General features: G+C 39.9%; 1 protein-coding gene across 4 annotated transcripts in view; it reads left to right on the top strand.

Annotated features, from left to right (window-relative positions):
• The window catches only part of arsk (arylsulfatase family, member K), a 63,821-nt gene that overhangs the window by 15,703 nt on the left and 21,680 nt on the right, over positions 1 to 26,438 (top strand). For 2 of the 4 annotated variants that reach the window (XM_069891791.1, XM_069891799.1), the window contains exons 3-6: positions 14,338 to 14,497; positions 16,159 to 16,314; positions 21,890 to 22,172; positions 24,088 to 24,259. In XM_069891791.1, coding sequence (XP_069747892.1) covers positions 14,338 to 14,497; positions 16,159 to 16,314; positions 21,890 to 22,172; positions 24,088 to 24,259 — 771 coding nt within the window. The remainder of the gene's footprint in view (positions 1 to 14,337; positions 14,498 to 16,158; positions 16,315 to 21,889; positions 22,173 to 24,087; positions 24,260 to 26,438) is intronic. The other 2 variants (XM_069891806.1, XM_069891814.1) reach the window with 2 other exon arrangements.

Consider the following 26,438-nt stretch of genomic DNA (forward strand, 5'->3'; position numbering starts at 1 on the left):
TATCACTTTCCCATTTGGAAGGGTTATGGCTGATTCATACCTTAGTGCCCCTTTCCTACATTTGTCTTTTTATTCTCTTAATATCCAAAAATTTCTGAGAGCACAAAATATATGAAAGCTTTGGTTAGAAACCCACCCCTCTGCAAGAAATCCAAGGGCAATCTCGGCAGGCCATCAGAGAAACCAAGAGACATTACTGCACCATGTCGGAGTCCTAAGAGAACATAGTGGACAAACAGCATATTTTATACGGCATTCCTAACATTATAGCTAAGCAACACCACAACTTTCCCAATTAGTTAAATATGTTGTGTGGTTGCTTTGAACAGGTAGGCAGCAGGGAGGTGACATCCACATCATCTACCACAAGCGATGTTACTGCTGTTGAAGTCAGGGTGGTCTTCATGCAGATGAACCTGCAGAAAGCAACTGGCCAGACAGTGCAAAACAAGAAAGTTTGCAGGCACTGTGATTGTAGTTAATACACAAAATGCTGGAGTATCTCAGCAGGTCCCGCAGCATCAATAGGAGGCAAATATATATAACCAATGTTTGGGGCCTGAGCCCTTTGTGCCACACATGAGGATACTTAACAAGATAAGAGTCCATGGTATAACAGGAAACATACTAGTGTGGGGAAGAGTATTGGCTGATCGGCAGGAAACATAGATTCAGAACACAGATCAAAATTTGGTTGGCTGCCAGTTTCTAGTGGTGTTCCAAAGGGTTCAGTGTTGGGGCCACTTCTTATATGCTATAATTGTTCTATGATGCAAAGGTAGGTGGAGGAGCAGGTAGTGGGTAGGACATGGGGAGGCTACAGAAGGACTTTGATTAGGAGGATGGACAGAGAAATGGCAAATGAAATATAATGCTGGAAATGATCATGCACTTTGATAGAAGAAATAGATGGGCAGACTATTTCTAAATGGAGAGAGAATTGAAAATTCCCAGATGCAAAATGACCTGCGAGCTTTTGTGCAGACTATTCTGAAGGTAAAGAAGGCAAATGCAATGCTGCCATTAATTTCAGGAAGAATAGAATTTTAAGAGCAGTGTTCTAATGTTCAGACTTTGTAAGGCAATGGTGAGACCTCACTTGGAGTATTGTGAGCAGTTTTGGGATCTTTGTTTAGGAAAGGATGTGCTGAGGTTAGGGAGGGTTTGGAGGGCATTCATGACGATGATTACTAGAATGAAAGAGTTATATGAGGAGTGTTTGGCCTGTCACTGGAATTTGGGAGAATGAGGGGAAATCTTATTGAAACATTTTGAATGTTGAAAGGCATGGACAGAGTAGATATAGAAAGATGGTTTCCCATAGTGAGAGAGCCTGGGTCAAGAAGGCATAGCTTCAGTGCAGAGATGTGGAGGAATCTCTTTTGCCAGAGGATGGTAAATCTGTGGAATTTGTTGCCACCAGCAGTAGTGGAGGCCAAATCACTGGGTATATTTAAGGCAGGCAGGTTCTTGATTAGCCAAGGGATCAATGGTTATGGGGAGAAGGCAGGGCAGTGGGATTGAGCTCATGATGAAATGGTGGGACAGACTCAATGGGCTGAATAATCTATTTCTGCTCCTCTGTCTTATAATCTTGTGGTCAACATATGAGCCAAAAGCAGGCAAGCGCCTGAATCAAAAAGGCAGGGGGAAGAGGGAAGAAGGGGTGGGGGAGGAAGGCAGGAGTAGAAAGATGAGAATTGATGGGGTGGGGGTTCTGAGAATGCAGAGATGACCAGAACTGAACACTATTCCATATGGGATCTTGTCAAGCTGCAATATTACCTCATGCATCTTGAACTCTATCCCTCGTTTAATGAAGGTCAACACACTATACACCTTCTCAACAAGACTATGAACCTGTGCAGCAGCTTTGAGGATCCTGTGGACATGGACCCCAAGATCTTTCAGTTTGTCCACACTAGTTAATGTCCTCCAATTAACATTGTATTCTGCCTTCAAATTTGACCTGAAATGAACCACTTCATACCTTTCTGGGTTAAACTCCATCTGCCCCTTTTCAACCCCAATTCTATTAATGTCTCCTTGTAACCTCTGGCACTACTCCCCCAGTCTATTCACAATACTACTTGCTTTCTTGTCATCTGCAAACTTGCTAACTCACTCCTTCACTTCTTCATCCAAGTCATTCATAAAAATCACAAAGACATAGAACCGATCCCTGTGGAACACCACTGGTCACTGACCTCCATGCAGAATATGACCCATCTAAAACCATTCTCTGCAAGTTAATTTTGTATCCTTATTGCAAGGCTCCCTTGGATTCCAGGCCTCTTTTTTTCGGAAAGAGCCTTGCATGAGAAAACTTAACAATTGCCTTACCTAAATCAATAAACACTATGTCCACTGCTCTACCTTCATCAATGATCTTTGTTTTCATCCTCAAAGAATTCAATCAGGACTCATGAAGCATAACCTTCCCCTGGTGAAGCCATACTGACTATCCCTAATCAGATTAAGCCTCTAAATGCTTCTAAATCCTGTCTTTCAGGATCTTCAACATCTTGTTCACTGCTGAAGTAAGACTCAGCGGTCTATAATTTCCTGAGTTATCTCTGCTCCCTTTCTTGAACAGGGGAACAACATTTGCAGCCCTCCAATGCTCTGATACTTCTCCCCAGTGACAATGCAAATATCATTGCCAGTGGCTCAGCAAACTCCTCCCTGGCTTCCCACAATAGCCTGAGATAAATCTTGTCTGGTCCTGGCAACTTGCCTAACTTCATGCCTTTCAGAGGTTCCAACAAATCCTCTTTCTTAATGTCAATATGCTCAAGTGTTTCAGTCATTCTCACAATTTCCAAGGTCCTTTTCTCTGATAAATGCTGAAGCAAAGTATTAAATAAGGACCTCTACCGTGTCCTCCATCTCGTTTCATGCCATTCCACTATGACCTCTGGTGGGTCTTGTCCTCACTTGACTCCACTTCTTGTTCTTCACATACTTGCTGAATGCCTTGGCCTTCACCTTAATCCTGCTTGCCAAGGCCATCTTAAGTCATTTCTTAAGGACTTCCCTGGCAATTTTGTAATTCTCTAGAGCTCTAACAGTTTCTAGCTTCTTAAACCTCTCTGAAGTTTTTCTTCTTAAATAGATTTTCTTCATTCCTTGTATAGCATGGTTCTTTCACCTTACTGTCCATTCCCTGCTTTAATAGGAAATTGTGCAGAGTGCCATGCATTTACCACATTTCTGCCATGCTTTTCCCTGAATACATCTGTTTTCAGTTTATGCTCCCAAGCTCCTGCCTGCTATCATGTCCTATGGTTTATGGTTGTCCTATAGTTTCATAGCATATTTTTGCCTACTCCAATTAAATGTTTTCCCAAAAATCCTGTCCTTCTCAAACTCCATGGTAAAAGAGAGGGAGTGATGATCACTTTCTCTGAAATGTTTTCCCATTGAGATACCTGGTTCATTTCCCAATACCATATCAAGTATAGCCCTTTCCTTAGTTGGCCTATCTATTTATTGTGTCAGGAAACATTCCTGAACACACCTAACAAATTCTACTTCATTCAAACCCTTCATTCTTAGATGATGCCGTTTACTATCAGGAAAGTTAAAATCACCCTTCTCTAAAACTTTATTATATTTGTACCTTTCTAGAATCCGCTTCCCTATGTACTTGATGTATCTGTTACTATTGGTGGGGGGGGGGGGGGAAATTGTCCCATAATACGCACCCAGTATCATTATTGTCCCATTTCTGTTCCTTCATTTCACCCACTCTGACTCGATAGAAAATTCCTCCACTACTTCCCCTTTTTCTCAAGCCTTGCTAGTATCCCTGATCAGCAATGCCACTCTCCACTTTTACCTCCCTCCCTGACCTTTTTGAAACATCTAGAGCCCAGCCCATTTAGCAGCCATTCATGCCCCAGAGACATCCAAACAATTTTTTAGACATATAGTATGTAATAGGGCTTTTCGGCCCATGATCCCATGCAGCCCAATGTAATTGACCTACAACCCCACCTCAGTGCATTTTTGAATGATGGGAGGAAACTGGACCCTCTTGGGAAAACCCGCACAGACACAGGGGGAATGTACAAACTCCTTACAGACTGCGGGATTCAAACACCAGTCCCGATCGCTGACACTGTAACAGTGTTTCTCTAACCGCTACCCTAACTGTGCCCCCCCCCTCAAGTCTCTGAAATGGCCACAACGTTCACATATTGACCCACATATTGAATTCATCTGCTCCTTTTCTAACTTGCATGAGAAGCAATATGTATGAGGTAGTTGCTGGGGATATATTGATTCAAATTGTTGGATAGTTTTAAAATAGAAAGAATTAAAACTTGGCCATCAAAATAGTTAAATATGAAAGGGCATATATTTTCATTATTTTCTGTTTGTGGTTACACTGGCCAACAATTTATTTCAAAGTTTGCTTCTTGAAAAAAATTGGGGATTATGATAGACAACTTCAAGCTGAACACAAAGATAATTTCATATTTGCTGTATGACATTGGAAGTTGCAGAAACATTAAACTGACTTATTGAATTTAGCATGTTTAATTGCATAATGATGTTGAGACATTGTGTTAGTTCAAGTGATCTAAAAGTGTTTTACCACTGATTTTCATTTGTACTTAACATCTGATGCCTCTTGTGTTAGTGTCCAACAATATTTGGCCAACATTGATGGAGTCCAGTTGCCCTGATACCAATTTTCCATGGTTGCAATGTACTTGTGAAATCTTTCACCATGTTCGTCACTGACATCAAGATCAAAAGGGAAGAAGTCCAAGTGCGAATGCAGAAAATGAATTTTCAAATGACATATTGCACTTCATGGTTTAGTATACTTGAAGTAGACTTGAAATAAAATAGGTTGTGTCTAAAAATCAGTACATGATAGGAATTTTTTTTTGTGATCAGGATCCCAAAATCCATTAAGATACACCCAAAAGTGTTCAGGAAGCAAAATTTTTGTTGTCCAGTGTTATCAAACAGTGTTTGTTTCAACTTTGGTTAATGGACATATGATCGCACTGCAGTTGGATTACTTAGTGTTTTAAAATGCTTTTGCTTGAATACTGTCTTGCCACCTAATGTTTACAGCACACAGCATAAGCAAAGTTGGCTAGTAAGATCTTCCTAGTGATAATATCAACTGTAGCGATGCCATGCTGTTACAGCGCCAGAGACCAGGATCAAATCCAGTGCTGTCTGTTTGGAGTTTGTACGTTTTCCTCAGGGTCTCCGATTTCATCCCTCCATCCAAAAAGTACCAGGGGTGCAGGTTAATTGGGCAGCATGGGCTCATGGGCTGAAAGAGCCTGTTGCTGTGCTATATGTCAAAATTTAAATGTAAAATAAAATATATCAGGTCATGTTGTTTTCAACATCAACAGTTATGATTTTGGAAATCATTACTTTATAAATATTAGATTTTAAAATCTCTATAGAACTTAAACATGTTTTGTGTTGCATAATTGCAATAACACAGGACAATTAAACTGGTCCAAAATGTTATGTTAATCAGTCAAATAATTTTGTTTTTTATTTGCAAATCATCAAAAGCCTTCATTTGTAATCTACAGCATCAAGCATTAATAATCTGGTTAAATGAATGCTTTTTATTTGGTTCTTCATCTTTGTACTCCATTAGGATTTGCATTCCTATCTCTCATGTCTGACTATGAAGCCTACGATAACTTGCCTTTAGTTTTTTAAAAAAGCCTTCTTTCTATCTTTTGGAGCTAATATTCCTCTGTCAACTTGGCTGCAATGACCATATTCTTTCAAATGGAAGTTGTTTTTTGTTTCAGACTTTTTAAGCAGATGTAATCACAAAATTGTGATTCTACTGTCTTTGATTGTTGTTTGTGGGGTACCACAGAATCAGTACTGGGTCTTCGACAACTTGTACATTGATTATATGGAATATAAAGGACATTTAATGTATCCAAATTTGCTGATGAGACAGTGCCATGCAGAAAAATGAATCATGAGGTGAGTGCAAAAATCTAAAATGGATATAAATACCGTGAGTAATTGTGCAAGAATGCGGCATGAATCATGAACAGGCTTCGGCGAGAACTAGTAAGAGGCGAGGAATAGTCGGAGTTGAAGTCAGAAAGGGCCACCCTATTCGAGGAACGAAAATGATTCAGCAGGTAAGGAAAGAATTTTTAGATATATATTTTATTTATCTCGTCATCAACAGTGGGAATGACAACCAAGGCATGGGAATGCTTGCAAAATGTGATAGTCGAGGAAACCAGCAGTATCCCTGATGACTTCATCTGCGAGAAGTTCATCCACCTGCAGCTTCTGACAAGCTGAGTTAAGGAATTGGAGTTGGATGAACTTCAGATCATTCGGGAGGCAGAGGGGTTGATGGACAGGAGTTACAGGGACTCTACCACATCTAGGAGGTAGAAGGAGGGTAGGTGGTTGACATTCAGGAGAGGGAAAGGGAACAGGCAGGCAATGCATGGCACCCCTGTGGCTGTCCCCCTCAATAACAAGTATACCATTGTGGATACTGTTGGGGGAATGACCTACTGGGGACAAGCCATGTGATCAAGTCTCTGGCATGGAGTCTGGTCCAATGGCTCAGAAGGGAAGGGAAAAGAGGTGAGCTGTAGTGATAGGGAATTCCATAGATAAGAGGTTCTGTAGAAGAGATCGAGTATCCTGGATTGTATGTTGGCTCCCTGGTCCCAGAGTGTGAGATATCTCAGATCGAGTTCTCGGCATTCTCAGGAGGGAGGATGAGCAGCTAGATGTCGTGGACCACATAGGGACCATTGACATGGGTATAAAGAGTGAGGAGGTCCTTCAAGGAGATATCAGGGAATTAAGTGCTAGGTGGAAGGACAGGACCTCCAAGGAAGTGATCTCAGGATTGCTACCTATACCACGAGCTAGTGAGGTTAGAAATAGGAGGATAATGGAGCTTAACATGTGGCTAAAGACCTGGTGAAGGAGGGAGGACTTCATGTTTCTGGATTATTGTGCTCTCTTCCAGGGAAGGTGGGTCCTTTTACGATGGGCAGTTTGCATCTGAAGTGGAAGGGGACTAATATCTTTGCAGAAAGGTTTGCTAGTGCTGCTCTGGTGGATTTAAACTGGATTTGCAGGGGGAGGGGAACCAGAGTCCCAGAGCAGATAGAGGAGTGGAGGAGGTAAAAGATGATGTTAGAATTGCATGCACTGTTAGAAATCAACAAGTTGAATATGGTGGAAATATTCTCAGGTGCATCTATTTCCATGCAAGGAGTATTGAGGGAAAGGCAGACGAGTTAGAGCGTGGATTGGCATGTGGAATTGTGACATTGTGGCCATTAGTGAAACTTGGTTGCAGGAGGGGCAGGATAGACAGCTTCATTGTTTCAGGCATCCATTGCTTTTTGATGCAATAGAATGGGGAAGGGGGTGGATAAAAGGAGGAGGAGTGGCATTTCTAGTCAGCAAAATATATGACCACACACATGAGGTTGTATTATAGACCACCCAATAGTCAGTGAGAATTGGAGGAGCAAATCTGTAGAGAGCTAACAGACAACTGCAGGAAACACAAGGGTGTGATAGTAGGAGAGTTTAAGTTTCCACATATTGACTGGGACTCCCATACTGTAAAATGCTGGATAGTTGGCTGAGCGGTTAGTGCAGTGCCTTTACAGCATCAGCGATTAGGACTGGATACCCCAGGTTTGAATCCCATGTTGTTATTGAATGAAGATCTACCGGGACCAATGCCTGAAGAGGGCGCACAAAATCAGTGAACCGGTGCGGACTCGAAAGGCCAACATGGCCTGATTCCGCTCCGTAAATGGTTATATGGTTGTCTGTAAGGACTTTGTATGTTCTTCCTCTGTCTGCATGAGTTTTCTTCAGAGGCTCCAGTTCCTCCTGCAGTTCAAAACATACAGTGGGTATAGGTTAATGAGGTGTAAATTTGCGGCACAGACTCGTGGACGGAAATGTCTTGTTACTGTGCTTTTTTTTTTAAAAAAAAAATGTGTTCAGGAAAGTTGTAAATCAATATTTTGAGGTACCAACCAGAGAGTGTGCAATACAGGATCCCTTATTAGTGAACGAACCAGGACAAGTGACAGAAGTATGTGTAGGAGAACATTTTGGGTCCAGTGATCATAATGCCATTGGTTTCAAGTTAATTATGGAGAAGGGTAGTGTGACAGTATATAGATATGTTTTAGGAAAATAAATTGGGGCAGGGTTTTTAGTGTAGGTCACATACAAATACTTTGAAACAGATCTTATTTAAAATATTGGAGCTCTGCTAATGCTAGACATGTCGGAGCCCAGAGCCTTTGCAAAAGCTTTGGAGAGTGTCCAAGAGACTTCACTAATGGATTGTTATTTACAAAAGGTAACAGATGAAAGAGCTTGATGGAGCTGCAGATTGCAGTGGGACTTGCAGTTCTAAGGGGGTCTTGTGGTTTTGCAAGCAGATTTGGAAGATGGGTTGTGAGTGCTTAGTTCAGCCTGGTGAAAGCCTTTGTGGTTCATACAAGAGGAGAGGACTGGCTGTCTAATGTTTCACTTGGAATAAGAGAAACAAAAAGGAACTCTGGTGACCTGAAAGAAAGGTTATCATCTAGAGAACCCTGAAGTGGCAAGATTTGTCAGAAAGACATTGAAGTGGCTGATGGAAGTACATCAGTTGTGGATGTCCTGGACCAACAAGTTTCTCTGAAATCCTTCCTGAGTGGTAACCATTTACCTTTCAAGCACCAAAGCCTGGTGAACTTTATAAATGTTAAATTCTGTGCACAGTATAAGAATTGCTTGCAACCAGTGAACTTGGAGGAATGAGAAGTGAGATTGGACTGTGAACCAAAGAACTTTTCAGAACTTATATACACATTACATACACGTGCACCTAGAATTAGAAGAGGGTTAAGTTAGGTTAGTTAAGTTAAAGTGTGATTATATTTTCATGTTTAAAGATAATGAAAAACAACTTTTGTTTAAGTAACCATTTGTCTTGGTGAATATCTATTGCTGCTGGGCTTATGGGTCCTCTGGACTCGTAATATAATTCCCAAGCTTTTTTAATCTTATTATGAAATACTGGATGTAATTTCAATAATCTGTCATTTATAATTCCAATTAATCCTTTCTGAGAAGGATTCAGTTGAAAAATATTGTCAACTAGATCTGGTGGATATTCAAATAGAAAGTCCGCTAATATGGTATTTAGGAAATTTCTAATCTGTAAATATCTAAGTCATTTGTTTGCCAGGCATAAACAATCTTCCTTAAATAAATTTGCAAAATAAATAATTCCTTTGATTGATGGTTTAAAAAAAATTGAGAGATAGTACTAGATAAAACAATTTTATTTTAATTAAAAGTTTTTCTAAATTAGAACCAGATTCACAATATATGTTTGTGTATTGGATTAAATATATCCTTATTGATCTTGCAAGGACTAACTGGAAGAGAGGTACCCAATAAAGAGGCCGCTGAGTACTGCTGTAATGATTTCAATTCTAAATTTCTACATCATGAACGATCCAATTTTTCAGAATAAAAAATCCAAAAAGTTAGATAAGTTAATATTAACAGCCCAGTAATAAAATCTAAAATTAGATAGGGCCATACCTCCATCTTTTTTCAATTTTTGCAAATTAAATGTACTAATTTGAGAATTTTTGTTCTTCCAATTAAAGATTAAACTTTTCAGTCAATATTATATATATAAAAAAAAGACTTTGAGTTGAAAACTGGAATCGCTAGAAATAGATATAAAAACTTGGGTAATATTATCATTTTAACTATTAATACCTATTTAAGATAACGATAAAGGAGACCATCTTAAAAAAAGACAATCTCACATACTAAGATAGAGGAGAAAAATTGAGTTTATATAAATCTTTAAATTGTTTAGTGAATTTTTAACCTTTAAGTATGTGAAATTATCTGACAATCTTTAATGGGACTTGAGTGTAGATAGGGACCTGCATATTAATCAGAAAATGTTCACTTTTATGAAGGTTTAATTTATATCCAGAGTAAGAGCTGAATTGAGGAAACACATAACATAACTGGGATGGATCTTTCAAAATCTGAAATATAAACTTAATAGGTCATCTGTATACAAAGAAACTTTGAGTAACTCTGTTTCTGACAATCTCTTGAACCTCATGAGTATCTCTAAGGGCTATTGCCAGAGGTTGAAAAGCTAGATCAAATAGCAAGGGGCTAAGGGGACATGGGTGGAAAGAAAAGGTTTGAAGACCACTGTTTCAATAGTCCCTAATTGACTCGTTATGTGCAGGGTTTCATAACTCCAAAGGAAATGGACCAATGATAATTTTTCTCAAGCAAAATATTTCCATAGCAATTGGGTCTAGAGCAGTGATTCCCAACCTTCCCTTCCCACTCACATCCCACCTTAAGCAATCCCTTACTAATCACAGAGCACCAATGCCATAGGAATTACGTAAAGTGGTATGTGAATAGAAGGAAAAAGGTTGTGAATCACTGGACAAAACCATAATCCATCTGGAAAAAGTTAATCTAATTATATGAATTATTTGGAAGCATCTGAATGGCAGAGGATCTGTCAGTTGAAAGATTTAAGCAACGGTTGAAGTCTCCACCCATAATCATCTTGTATTCATTCAAATTAGGTAGAAAATTAAAAACCTTTTTAAAAAAAATAAATAAATAAAATAAAATTCAGGACATTAGATATTAGTATATATATGACCATTATAACCTTATTTTCCAAAAAAACAGTAACTATTAAAAATCTTCCAGCCTCATCAGATATTGTATTAAAATGTACAAATGGAACCATGAAATCAATAAAAAAAATATGGCACCTCTAACTTTAGCTTGAGAAAGGAAATGAAATTGTAAACCCTTCCAAAATTTAATAAAATGATAGTTGTCCTCTTTATGAATGTGCATCTCCTGCGCAAAGATAACATCAGCCTGAAATAGTTTAACATATTTTATTTGCATTTAATAGGATGATAAAGGCTTTTCAAATTCCATTAAATAAAATTATATGTATATAAGGCCATATTAATATTAAGATCAATAAAATTAAGAATGAAAGTTGGTCATGGATATACAAGCATACATCAGTGATGGCGATAGAGCACAGGATGAACTGTAATAGAAACAAATGATAAGTTCCACAACTACTCAAAAGCTGCTCATGGAGAAGAAAAGCTAACACAAACTAACCCCACCCCCACCCCAACCCAAAACCTACCCAATAAGAGGGAAACAAACTAAAGCTACTCATCCCTTAACCCCTAACTCCATCTGGGTGGTGAACCAAACATGAATTACAAAGTTATGTTCATTCCCATTCATTCTTGACAAAACAAACGGAATTCTGCATAACAAGCCATCAAACAAGAATAGCTGTATTGAAATTACAAGGCTAAAGAAGAAATGATCACCATTTTACAAACCCTGAACAATATCAACCATTTATTAATAAGAAAAATAACCAAAGGTAACAACCTATAAAATTAACATACATATAGGAGAGAAATCCCTATTACTTTTTAGAATATAGAAAGAGAAAAAAAGAAAAGAATGAATCCATAAATATCTTTAGCAATTTAATCTCATAACCAGGAAACAGTCCACATAGATTATTGCAGAGTAGATGCACCTTCTTCCAGATACTTCCAAGCTTGATCCGGAGTAGTAAACCATTTAGGGCAGTGGTTCTCAACTTTTTTCTTTACACTGACATACCACTTTAAGTAATCCCTATGCCTTTGGTGCTATGTGATTAGTATGGGATTGCTTAAAGTAGGATGTTAGTGGGAAGGCTGAAAATCATTGCTCTAGACCCAATTGTTACTGAAATATTTTGCTTGAGAAAAATTGTCATTGGCCCATTTCCTTTGGAGTTATGAAACCATGCACATAACGAGTCAATTAGGTGCAATTAAAGAAGTCGTTTTCAAACTTTTCCAATCAAATTCCACTTTAACCAATCCCTTACTAATCACAGAGCTCCTATGGCATAGGGAGTACTTAAAGTGGTTGTGAGTGGAAAGAAAAAAGGTTGAACCACTGATTTAGGGGGACCATTCTTAGGGAAAATCTTCAGATATGCAGGGAATCAAAGAAAAAGGTAAAGTTGTTTTTGATAGATTTTTGACATGTTCTTTAAATTTCATTCTTTCTGCCAAAGCAAACTTATTAATCAATTTTTTTTTTCATCGTAGATTTTTGTTGTATTTGACAAACTATAATAGGGTTACAGGGCATGTAAGTGCCAAAATGTGTATACTTATCTTGTTAGTCGGCCTTCCGTGGTTCATAGGCTGAGAGCATCTGTCTTGATTGCTGTGGACCTGTGTGATTCATTGGTTGGCGCATGCCTGATGTGTTCACATAGTGGAGTTTGTTTGGCGGATGCGCAGTGGGTTCGCGTATTCGAGTTTGATTGGTGCATATGCAGATTTAAGGGTGCAAATTGAATATCGTCAGGCGCTTAACTCTCACACATGTGCCAACCGAACTCCAATACGAGTATTTAAAATTATGAAGGGAATGCACAGAGTAAATGTAGATAAGCTTTTTCAACCAACTGAAAAACCTCACAAAGATAAGCGTATACAGAGCCGTTGTCATACCCACACTCCTGTTCGGCTCCGAATCATGGGTCCTCTACCGGCATCACCTACGGCTCCTAGAACGCTTCCACCAGCGTTGTCTCCGCTCCATCCTCAACATTCATTGGAGCGTTTTCATCCCTAACGTCGAAGTACTCGAGATGGCAGAGGTCGACAGCATCAAGTCCACGCTGCTGAAGATCCAGCTGCGCTGGGTGGGTCACGTCTCCAGAATGGAGGACCATCGCCTTCCCAAGATCGTGTTATATGGCGAGCTCTCCACTGGCCACCGTGACAGAGGTGCACCAAAGAAAAGGTACAAGGACTGCCTAAAGAAATCTCTTGGTGCCTGCCACATTGACCACCGCCAGTGGGCTGATATCGCCTCAAACCGTGCATCTTGGCGCCTCACAGTTTGGCGGGCAGCAACCTCCTTTGAAGAAGACCGCAGAGCCCACCTCACTGACAAAAGGCAAAGGAGGAAAAACCCAACACTCAACCCCAACCAACCAATTTTCCCCTGCAACCGCTGCAACTGTGTCTGCCTGTCCCGCATCGGGACAAACGAGCCTGCAGCTGACGTGGACATTTACCCCCTCCATAAATCTTCGTCCGCGAAGCCAAGCCAAAGAAGAAAGGTGAAATACAAAGCAGATGACATGGGCTAAGAGTGAAAGGGAACATTTTTTTTAATTTTTATATTTAAACATACAGCCCGGTAACAGGCCATTTCAGCCTGAAGTCCATGCTGCCCAATTTACACAGCATTAATCTACACCTTTGGTACCCTTTTGAACAGTGGAACAAAGCCATTTAGAGGGAATATGAGCAGAAACTTCTTCCCACAGAGTGGTGCGGGTGTGGAACGAGTTTCCAGCTGAAATGATGAACGCGGGCTCAATGTTAACATTTAAGAGGAATTTGGACAGGTATGTGGATGGAAGAGGTATGGAGGACTACGGACTGGGTGCAGGTCAGTGGCACTAGGTAAAAATAAAATAGGTTAGGCACAGACTAGAAGGGCCGAAGAAGCCTGTTTCTGTGCTGTAATGTTCTATGAAAAATGTGAATTTGGACACTTGATAGGAAATAGAAAGGAACCATTTTTTACATGAACATTTTCTAATTTTAAGGACAGATATTTTGGATTTGCTAATTCACAAAATATAGAAAGTAAACATACAAGAGGGCATCAAGAAATGTAGCTGAGATTGTGCAATCTTTATTGAGACATTTTTGTGTGCAGTTTTGATCTCTGCCTTTTTTTTTAAAAAAAAGTTGTTTCATTAGAATGTTTCTTGGGATAAGAGGAATGTACTGTGAGGAGAGATTGGGTAAGTTTGGCTAATGGTGTTCAAACTAATGGGCGATTCTTTCCTTGATTAATTTTAAAAAAATCTGATACAAGTTTACAGTGAAGATACTGAGAAAAAGCTTCATCAGTCTCATGAGCAATTTAGGTTGATCGGAGATGAGTATAAGTTTCTTTGCCCAGGGAGTATTTGAAATTCTGTTGTCAAAACTCAAGTTGTTGAATATCTCCAGCACTGAAAATCACTGGTCAGCCTTGCAAGTTTTCTCTGGCTACCTCCTAACCTCTTGTGCTCTGGCACGCTGTATCCCCACCCGGGTCTCAATGCTCTATCCATAGTTTTTCTTGTGCTTTGCTTCTTTTTCTCATTTCACTTCCAGATCTAAATGTGTTTAATTGATTACCTTTTTTTTTTTAAATTAGCTTTGTGGAGTGGTCTATTTGTACACTTAACAAAATCCTGGAATAATTTCAAGTGCTTGGACCCTGATTACCCTACCTGGATGAAAGTACTGCAGAATTATGGTTATTATACAAAAGTGTATGGAAAGACTGATTATACTTCAGGACACCACTCAGTAAGGTAAAAAGAGAATTTATTTTGGGAAGTGCTATCTGTTAATTTTTAGTAACAGATGGTCTTTATCCACAGTCTTAGATATGATTGTTTTGACAAGTTGGGTACTCTTCCTCGAGCAATGGCTATGAAATACAATTTGCACTGATCATTCTATTTCATAGAACAATCTATATTTTAACACAGAAATGGTTCTATTTGTATTAAGATGTACACTTCTACCAAGTAAACAAGTAAAATATTTTGATCATATGCTTTTTTCCAAGTCAACCCAATTTAATATTTTAAAATGCTGTACAGAATGGAAAAGCCCATTCTGCTAATTTCTAGAAGGAATGCCAGCATTGCATTCACCTTCTTCACCACCGACTCAGCCTGCAAGTTTACCTTCAGGCCATCCTGCATGAGAACTCCCAGGTTCCTTTGAACCTGTATCTATTTCAATTTTCTCCCCATTTAAAAAAAAAAATACACTGCCTATTTTTTTTTTCCTAACGAAGTACATGACCGTACACTTTCAGATTCAGATTTACATACACAGTAAAATGGTTGGGCACTGAGGAGTGTGGAGGAGCAAAGAGATCTGGGAATACAAATAAATTGTTCCCTGAAGGTGGTGTTGCAGGTGGACAGGATTGTAAAAGCTTTTGTCATATTAGCCTTTCTAAATCAAAATATTGAGTTTAGGAGTTGGGATGCTATGTTATATAAGACATTGAGGCCAGATTTGGAGTGTTGTGTGCAATTCTGGTTGCCTAGCTAAAAGGAAGGATATCCGTAAGATTGAGAGGGCGCAGAGAAGATGTGCTATGATGTTGCTGGGTCTTCAGGAGTTGAGTTACGGGGATAGATTAAACAGGTTGGGGCTTTTTTCCTTGGGGTGAGGAAGAATTGGAGGGGGGAGATTTGATAGATTTACAAGATCATGTGAGGTATACGCAGAGTGGATGTGAGTAGGCTTTTTCCACAGATTGGGGGAGATAACTACAAGGGGTCATAGTTTCAAGTTGAAAGAGGAAAGGTTTAAGGGAGACATTAGGGGAAAGTTCCTTACTTAGAGAGTGGTAGATGGGAGAGGTCTAGAGGATTATGGAGTGGGAGTAGGTCAGTAGGACTAGTGAAATAGTGGTCATCACTGGCTGGAAGGGCCAAATGGTCTGTTTTTTGTGCTGTAGCATTCTATAGTTCTCTTGTTCTAAGGAAGAATATGATTCCGAATCTTTTGTAGTCTGTTCTTTAATGCGTGTAATGCTGCAGTACCCTCTAAGAAGGCTGTCAATTAAATGTAAAAGGTTTGTGGAATAATTAAATAAGCTATCCAGCAAATTATTACAGAATTAGGGCCTTTAAAATGTAATTTTCTGCCTTGCCAAAATCCTGTTCATTCCAATTTATAATGCTTGCTGCCAAACTGATCTGTTTATGGGGATTGGCCTCTTAATGTCCTGGCTTGGCATACCAACTCCCAGAATGTTACTAAAAATATACCAGGAATCTGAATCAAACACTAAGTTTTGAAAATCCAGCTATTTTGATTGTAATGTGTCATGGTACACAGAAACAAATTCAAAGTTATAATGCAATACACAAAAGTGCTGGAAAATCTCAGCAGTTAACACAGATGAAGAGCTCAGTCCCGAAACATTGATTGGCTTTTATTTCCTCAGCTCCAGACCACAATCAGTGAGGATTGATAAGAACATCTCCTACACAATCTCCCTCCGTACTGGAGTACCACAAGGCTGCTCTACTCGTTTTACACCTACAACTGAGTGGTTCGGTTCGACAAAAACACCATCTACAAATTTGTTGATGGTGCCATGGTAGTGGGTTGTGTAAGGAAGGGTGATGAGTCAGCATACAGGAAGGTGTTGAAATCTTGGCTGAATGGTGTACTAACAACATTCTCACACTCAGTGTCACCAAAACCAAGGAATGGGTTGTGGACATTAAGAAGGAAAAAGCTGAGGTCAATGATCCAGTGATCATTGGGGAATAAGAGGTGAAGAGGGTGAGCAAATTTAAATTCCTTGGAGTCATTATGAGGAGCTTTCCTGGACCCAACACAAATGTCAACATGAAAAAAAACATGTCAGCACCCCTACTTCCTCAGAAATTTGCAGGGATTTGGTATGACATTAAAAACCTTGGCAAACTTCTGCAGATCTTCGTCGAAAGTGTGCTACTGGCTGCATCATGGCCTGGTATGGGGGCACTAATATCTCTGGAAATTCAAGCAAAAGGTAGCAGATACGGCTCAGTACATCACAGGCTCTCCACCATCAAGAAATTCTACATGGAGAGCTGGCGTCAGATAGCAGCAGCAGTCGTCAAGGATCCACACCACCAGGATGTGCTGTGTTCTGGCTGCTCTCACCAGGAAAGATGTACAGGTGCCACAAGACTCATCCACCAGTTACTACCCTTCCACCATCAGACTCCTAAACAACAAACTCAATCAGAGACTCATTTAAGGACTCATTATTTATTACTGAATATTATTTTCTGTTTTGTTTACATTTCTCTCTTTTGTGTATATATATCTTTCTTGAGTACCTTTTTTTCTGCACTTCCAATGAGTAGCAATTCTGTCTGGCCTGCAGGAAAATAATCTCAGGGTTGTATGTGATGTCGTGATGTACTCTGACAAAAAAGATGAATCTGATTTTTTTTTTTCAAAATGTATTTATTGACCATCAAAAACAACTTAGTACACATTACACAGATGTACATTGGGCTCCTATTTTAAATTTTTTTAAACCCAAGAACCATCATACATATACATAAATGTTCACATACACACTCAAATATATGCCCAGACGCCCCACCCCTGACCACCTTGGCACCTTTGCTGACAGTATCATTGGTATATTGCCAATTGTACTGGTACAACTGTCTCACAGTTAGTCTTTTACTCCGAAAGCACTCGAAATTTGGTGGAAAAACACATAAAAGGTTGCCATTTGTGGAAAAACTTTCCAGTGGACCCTCTTGATGTGTATTTGATATTCTCCAGTTTAATAAAGGAACTGATATCCTTAATGATTTGTGTAATACAGTAGAAAGACCCCTGTCAGACCTCCAGTGTAACAAGATTAGACACTTGGCTAATAGGGATGTACAGTACAACTTTGATTATCTAAAATGGTGAGGACTGAGCCCATCTCGGACAAACTGTTTTTCCGGAGAAGCAGTCTTTTTATTTAAAAACTATCCAGTAGCAACAGCAAATTAGTTGTAACAATGTACAACAAGGGAAGGCTTTTTAAGCATCAAAATAATGTTTAATTCACACCAAAAAAAAATGCTGGCCACCAACACTTCCCCACCAAGGCCCTGCTCGTGCCGGGAGTCTGATATCTGCTGCTGCTGTCACAGGTTGATTTGGCTCTGAAAAAAATTTTGTTAAATGAGGACTTCAGAGAATCATATTTTAGGTAATCAGAGTTATACTGTAATAGCTATCACATCTTTCTGCAGGAAATTTAAAGAGTTGTCAGAGATTCCAAATATTGCCATCAATGGGCAGGGTTGCAAACAAATTTGAAATATTTCAGATAGTGTGCTGAAGACTCTGCTCCTTGTATTTTGGAGCACTGTTAAAACATGAGACTGAGGTGGCAAGGGGAGCCATTACACAGATTGCATTTGTCCTCTATTTCAGGATAAATGGCTGACAGTCTTGATTTTAAAAAGTGAACCACGTGCAGATCTTTGAACTGAATGACTCCCAAGCGAGCGCTAGAGGTGGTAGAATAAATTCTCTCATTAGCTACTGATTTCAGATTTATTGTCAAGAGTGCATACATGACATCACATATAACCCTGAGATTTCTTTTTCCTGCACTAGCAATTATTCCTAAACATAAATGTGTAAACAAATAAAAGAACTGTAATACAGAGAGAACAAAGAAAATCAATCAATAAAGTGCACAAGTAAGAGTCTCATTCAGGGACTTATTTGAGTTTGTTGTTGAGGAGTCTGATGGTGGAGAGATAGCAGTTGTTCCTGAACCTGGTGGTGCGAGTCTTGTGGCACAAATAACCTCTTTCCTGATGGCAGCAGCGAGGACAGTGTATACTGGGTGCTGTTGGTCTTTGATGAATGCTGCTACCCTCCAACGGTAGTGTTCCCCTGCAGATGGACTCGGTAGTGGGGAGGGTTTTGCCTGCAATGTCCTGGGCTATGTCCACTACCTTTTGGAGGGCTTTATGCTCAGGGGTATTGGTGTTCCTATACCAGACCATGATGCAGCCAGTCAGCACACATTTCACCACACACATAGAAATTTGCCAGGGGTTCTGGTGTCATACCAAACCTTCACAAACTCCTGAGGAAGTAGAAGCGCTGTGGTGCTTTCTTCACAATACTATTGGTATGTTGGGTTCAGGAAAGATCCTCTGAGATAGTGACTCCAAACAACCTAAATTTTCTCACCCTCTCCACCTCCGATCCTCCAATAATCTTCCCACAGTTTCTTCTCAATTTCCATTTCCAGTTCTTGCTCCCATTTAGTTTTTGTTTTGGAAAGTGAATGACTTTTAACTGATAGGTTAGAGCCGTAAGTTTTAGAAATTAGCCATCTCACTCTTGGATTAGCTGACATTAGATCTTCCCAGGGTTGTTTGGCAGATAACTGAGGGAAGCTTGGGAAAGCTTTTTGAAATAAAATGTAAAATCTGAAAGTCACGAATTCTGTGTGATGCAGGTAAGTCATGTGTGTGACAGAAAGGTGAAGCTGCTAAAATGTCCATCTGCATGAAAAGGTTGAAGACATTCAATAACATTAGTTTGCCATATATTGCTATGTTTTAAAAAAAATCAGCGATTGAAGGTGAAAATAAGTGTGACTTGCTGCTGCCATTAAGGTGGATGTCTCTTTAAATGACATCTGAACTTTGAACTTCCAATGGATGCTGAGTGACCTGCTGAGTTTCTCCAGCACTCTTGTGTATTGCACTTGACCCCAGCATTTGAAGATTTGCTTGTTTAACTCTATTTTGATTCTCAATTACAACCTCAATGCCAGTATTTGAGATAAAGCAAGGATCATCTAGGAATGATGGTAGTTGAAGTGGATGTGAAAGTTGATATTTATAAGCCTTTTCGTTATTTGATTTCTCTGTATCATGCCCTGTTGTTGGCCAAGTCAATTATTTAGGAAAGCAAGCAACAATTTTTTTTTTTAAACTAGCCTCCCTATGGATTGTTGTCGAGATGGACAAATTGAGGCCTTTATGGAGGCTTGGCCAGAGGGATGGAATGCTCCTGAATCATACTGTGGTAATTCAGAAAGGTGGGGATGTAGTCAGGGCCAAAGGTCATTGGGAAGCTTTGTGGGTGGGGATTTGCTAATTAATCCAATGAGGAGAGGCCCTAATTGGAATAAGAATGGTCGAAACCCTCATTGAAAGACTTGAAGCACTTCTGTTCCTCATAACTTCCATGGGGTGCTCCAAAAATCACTTGCCTTGTAAAGCAGCATCTATCATTTCCATTTTACTGCCAAGTAAGAATTTCAGCACATGTATACTTGGTGTGTATGACAATAAATTCATTGTCAGCTCTCCAGAATTCCAAGAAATTCAACTGACAGCACTTACCTTTAATTTGAGCTCCATATTGCATTACAGGAGAATGATTAGAGCTAGTGCTTATCCATTCTCTGCCAATCTAGGTTTAATTCTGACTTCTGATTCTAACTGTGAAAGTTTACATTTCCACTTGTGTCTGCGCAGCTTTCTCCTGACTCCTTTCCTTCCACATTTCAAAGGCACGCAGGTTGATCACATTAAATTATTCTTAGCTTGCAGGTGTTCTCATTCACTGCAATCCTAACCTTGTTTACCTTTCAGAATGGGTATGTATTTATTGAACAGCATACACCTATTAAATTGTGATAGGCACATACACTGGGGATGGAGGTTTTATCTCCAGTTTTTTTTTGCTCTCAATCTGATAGGCCCTATTACAGACAGAATTTAGTTGTAATATTTATAGTACAGTGAGATGGGTTCTTCTGCGAACACTCCCACAAATTAGCTCTAACATTCAGCTGTATAAAGTAAAAGAACAAGAGCTCAATTTCAGAGTGTAGAGTTGTAATGAAAAATAGATCAATTTGTATCAAGCAAGAGCAGTACACTGTTGTGTGGTTCATTTTGGAATCTTTGTCAGTGCAGTTAAATCACATCTCATCTTTTGTCACTCCAAGAAGTGTCCTAGCTTCATATGACATGTTCTCCAATCCAGGCAAATCCTGGTAAATTTTTTCTGTAATGAGATGACCAGAACTGAATACATTACTCCAAGTGTGCCTAACTAGAGTTTTATAGAGCTGTAACATTACCTCACAGCTCTTGAATTCAATTCCCCAACTAATCAAGGCCAGCACTGTATGTGCCTTCTTTCACCCTATCAACTTGTGCAACAAACTTGAGACCTGGTCCCCGAGATCTGTCTGTTCCTCCACGCTGTTAAGAATACTTTAATTTTCTACAAACTCCACCTACAAGTTCAAACTGTACAGTCCTTCACTTTGGGAGAAGGAATAAAATGAAGACTATTTTCTGAATGGGGACAGAATTCAAAAATCAGAGGTTCACAGGGACTTGGATGTCCAGTGAAGGATTCCATGAAGGTTAACTTGCAAGTTGAGTCAGTAGCAAGCAAAGCAAATACAATGTTAGCATTCATTTCAAGAGGACTAGAACATAAAGGCAAAGATGTAATGCTGAGGCTCTACAGGGTATTGGTCAGATCACATTGGGTGCCATACCTAAGGTAGGATGCACTGCCATTCGAACATGATCCCAGGGATGAGAGAGTTAACGTACGAGGAGCATTTGATGGCTCTGGGTCTGTTCTTGCTAGAGTTTAGAAGGATGACGGGGATCTCATTGAAACAGACCAAAGAATAAAAGGTCTGGATCAATTGGATGTGGAGAAGATGTTTTCACTAGTGAGATACTCTGAGACCAGAGGACACAGCCTCAGAATAAAAGGTTGTTCTTTTAAAACAGAGATGAGGAGAATTTTTATAAGCCAGAGGGTGGTGAATCTGTGGAATTCATTGTCACAGATGAAGGGGAAACCAAGTTATTGAATATTTTTTTAAATCCGAGGTTAATCGGTTTGTGATGAGTGTCAGGAGAATGAAGTTGAAAGGAAAAAAATCCTTCAGTCATGGTTTGAATGGCAAAGCTAACTTGATGGGCTGAATGCCCTAGTTCTGCTCCTAAGTCTTATGGCCTTGTATTCAAGGCAAATAGTATTATAGGTTTTCAGGAAAATTCTTCAAGTTGCTGTTTTTGTGTTGTATTACAATCATTTGTATCTGCTCCATGAATAACTTCTTACAGAGCCAAAACAAAGCCGTTGTTTCTCATTGATTTCAGTAACCGTGTAGAAGCCTGGACCAGAGATGTCAAATTTTTGCTCAGACAAGAAGGGAGACCGACAGCAGCACTGGTTGGTAATGAATCAACTGTGAGAATCATGGACCGTGATTGGCAGAATGTAGATAAAGCAACTGAATGGATACGATACAAAGCAACTCAGTTAAATCAACCATTTGCTCTTAGCTTGGGTCTGAATTTGCCTCATCCCTATCCTACTCCAAGCATGGGAGAAGCATGCGGAGGATCCACGTTTAAAACCTCTCCGTATTGGCTTAAAAAGGTAATGTGTGGGCCTGACTTAAGACCCTTGCTTTCAAATACATTTATTTTTCATGTATGATTTAAAATTCATTATTTAGTTTTGATACATTATTTCGATATGTTTAATAGTAAAGTATAATTAAATGCTCATGCTTTGACACAATTCTACAGAAAGCAGTTTGGTATGATAATAGGGTCTGTTTCATGCTACAAAAATGACTATTGTTAAGGTAGTAAAGTTGTTAATTTTTGGCCCACTTGAGTTCATGGCAATCATCAAGAATCCATTTACACTGATTTTGCTATATTCCCATTTATTGTCTTCATGTTCCCCATCAAGTGCAGGTCGATGGGACTAGTCAGAAAATAGTTCAGTACAGATGATGGGCTGAAGGACCTTTTTCTATGTTCTAGTGCTCTATAGTTCTGTGGTTCTAAGCATAATAGAAGAGTGGTGAAAATCATCAAACGTGATAACTATAAAACATAGCAGCAGAAATAGGCTATTCAGTCTTATTGAGTCCGCCCCACCATTCAATCATGAGCTGATCCATTTCCCCACTCAGCCCCACTGCCTGGCCTTCTCCCCATCACCTTTGATGCACTGGTTAATCAAGAACCTATCAATCTCTCCCTTAAATACACCAACGATGATAATTAGTTTATTGTCACATGTATTACACAAGGTACATGTGCACCCAAATTATTTCTGCTGTAGTCAAACAATTTGGGGGACACTTTAAATACAGTATTTGACAGCATACAAAACCCCTCCCCCCAACTCCTGACATTGTGTTACGCACTGAAATAGAAACGTAGTGGAAGCTTTTATCCACAAGATGGCAACTGGAAAAAAGCGCTCAAGCTACTCACCCAGCTTCAAGAACCCCATGGAGGTGCTGCAGCACTCCAGGAGGTGGGCCCACACCTTCGCGGACCACCTTCCCTCAGGTGGCCTGTGCTTTTTGGAACCACTGCTGCCGCTCACTTCCCCCAGTGAGAAGGCCAACCATGGTGGCCCCCGCCAGTAGCGCAATGGCTGTGTTTGTAGTACATGCTGATGGTGCGGATCAATCGCTTGTTTGAGGGGAGCACTGGGCCTCGGTTGATCGGGCTCCACACTCATACCGCTCACTCTCTGCCACCCGCCCCTCTGCCTTATTCAATTTTCTCTGGGGGCCGTGCACGTCAAGCGTGGAGCCTTATCACTGAGGCCCAGTGCTCCCCTCAAAGGAAGCAATCGACTGTCTGCTCCCTGCGATGGTGGGCCCTTGATGACTGCCTTCTCTCCCCCTGGCCCTCACATGCCTGCAGGTCTCGGTGAGCTTGTCGATCAATTGCCATTTACACGGTCGGTGGGGGGTGGGGGGGCGGGGGGAGTGGCTTGAGCCTCGGGAAGGAGGACGTGTTGCTGCTGTTGCTCGTGTGGAAGGAGGCTTCAGCGTCTTGACCACTGAAGGCTGGAGGGTTTCCATCAAGGTGAGTGAAGGCGCACACACACATCCGTTATCTACAAGAGGCCTTGCAGGATTGCCAACTTACCAATAAATACACTAAAACAATTTTTTCCTAAAATCTCCTGCTAAAAAGAGGGGAGGTGGGGGGGGGGTCTTGTATGTCATCAAATATTTTAATATTTCAGCATTATATTTTGAGCAAATGCAAAAAGCTTATTTCTTTCTACTGTTCCAGCAGTTACCTTAAAACCTTTTGGAAAATTCATTTCCCAGCACTGTATTGTATTGATATGTTGAACCTTGTCTTTAATTTTGATGCCAAACATGTCTCTCTAACTGTCCTAAGTCCATAAATGAAATTTACAATGTTATGTGCACATTTTATTCTGATTATTTCTTTGTTTTAAATTCTTAACCTGCAAAACATAATTTTTAATTTCATCCACTCTATATACATTTTGATTTCTGTAACTAAAGGTGAATTATCAATCAATCAGAATTCCAAAGTGGCCTTCTTTCTCTGAAATGCATCCTGTGGACTTTTATTCCTCCTATACCAAGAACTGTACCAGTAATTTCACACATCAGGAAATCAAAGACATCAGAGCATTTTACTATGCAATGTGTGCTGAAACAGACTCAATGCTAGGTAAGTGATTTATTAGTTGTGAAAAGTTGCATTTGACACAGTTTAGCTGTGGCTGATGACGATGTAATGTATTTTAGTTAACTTACTTATCTGTCAAGTTCATAACAACAGTGGATTTCACTTGTTGCATGGTATTACAACTTGATAGTATTATAAACCTAGACTCTACAGCACAGAAAGAGGCCCTTCAACCCATCTAGTTTCATTGACGTGCATCCAGACCATAGCCCTCCATACCCCTCTCATCCGCCTTGTTGCATTGACCTACACCCAGAGCATTGCCCTCCATACTTCTGTCATCCATGTAGCTATCCAAATTCTCTTAAAAGTTGAAATCAAACCTGCTTTCACTACTTCCATGCAGCTTGTTCTATGTTCTCATCCTCTGAGTGAGGTTCCCCTAAATATTCCTCTCAAACATTTCCCCTTATTCCATTTACTTTCGTTCTTCTCTCACCCAACTTCAGTAGAAAAAGCCTGCTTGCATTTATCCTATGTATATCCCTCATAATTTTGTATACAGGTTGTCCCCGACTTATGACCTATGCGAATTACGACCATCCGCACATATGGCCAAATTTTAAAAAATATTTGTATATAAAAATGTTACATAGTTTATGTTGTATTTCACAAACTATGACAAGGATAGAGAGCATGTTAGAACCAAAATATGCATGCCTACCTTGTTAGTTGGCGTTCTAGGGTCCGTGGCTGGGTGCGACCATCTTGATTCCTGTGCGAATGTGTGAGTCTTCCATAGGCACATGCGCAGTGGGTTTTTGTAATGGAGTTCGGTTGCCGTATGCACAAGAGCTAAGGATGTGAATTCAATATTGTTTGTGCGCTTAAGTCTCACACATGCGCCCATGGCACTCCAATATGTGAACCCACTGATGGCTCGCGCATGCACATAGGAATAAAGATGGCCACGCCCAGCATCAGCACCCTGGAATACCGATTAACAAGGTAAGCATGGACCAGAATGTGGAAAGATTCACCAAGGTTAATCAATAAATTCAGGAAACCTTAAGTCGTTATCATCAAATGTACAACGAAAAAATGATTTAATTAAAAAGTTTGTTTTAATATTTCGGTACACCACATGTGTGTCCACACCAACTTGCATCCATTCTGATATACGACCGATTCGTCGGTCCCCACTACAGTCATAAGTCAAGGACTACCTGTACTTCTATAATATTTTTCCTTATTCTCCGATGTTCTAGGCTATAAAAGTCCTAACCTATTCATCCTTTCCCTGTAACTCAAATCCTCAAGACCTGGCAACATCCTTGTAAATTTTCTCTGCGTGCTTTCAATCTTATCGATATCTTTCCTATAGGTAGGTGACTAAAACTGCACACAATACTCCAAATCTGGCCTCGCCAATTTCTTTTACATGTCAACAAAGAATCCAACTCCTGTACTCAGTACTTTGATTTATGAAGGCCAGTATGCCAAAAGTTCTCTTTTCGGCCCTTTCGACCTGTGATTTCACTTTCAGGGAATTGTGTATCTATTCCCTGATCCCTCTGATCTATCGCACTTTGCAGTTCCCTACTAATTACCATGTAATTCCAACTCTGGGTTGTCCTCTCCAAGTACAACATTTCATTCTTGTTCATATTAAATTCCATCGGCCATTTTGCAGTCCATTTTTCCAGCTGGTTCAGAGCCCTCTGCATGCTTTGAAAGACTTCCTTCCTGCACCCTGAATCTTAGTGTCACCTACAAATTTGCTGATCCAATTTACCATATTATCATCCAGATCATTAATTTACTGTAGATGATAAGCAACAAAGGACTAATTCCCAATCCCTGAGTCACACCACTAGTCACAGGCCGCCTGTCAGAGAAGTAATCGTCTTCTACCAATCTCTGGCTTCTGGAAAAAACCAATGTTTCATCAAATGTACAACCTCATCCTTCATTCTGAGCTACTGAACCTTCTTGACCAACCTCCCATACAGGATCTTGTCAGAGGCTTTACTAAAGTCCATGTAGATAACACCTTTTTGTCCAACTTCCCTGGAATCCTCAAAAATCTCTAAAATTGGTCCTAATCAATTTGTCTCTCAAAAAGCAAGATTATGTATACCTTAAACTTTACCTTTTAATTCTGATAGAAATATACAAACTCTGCTTTCAAAATTGCACATTTGATGGCCTTCCACTTTCC

The sequence above is a fragment of the Narcine bancroftii genome, chromosome 1 (genome assembly GCF_036971445.1).
Source record: "Narcine bancroftii isolate sNarBan1 chromosome 1, sNarBan1.hap1, whole genome shotgun sequence".
NCBI classification, from domain to species: Eukaryota; Metazoa; Chordata; class Chondrichthyes; order Torpediniformes; family Narcinidae; genus Narcine; species Narcine bancroftii.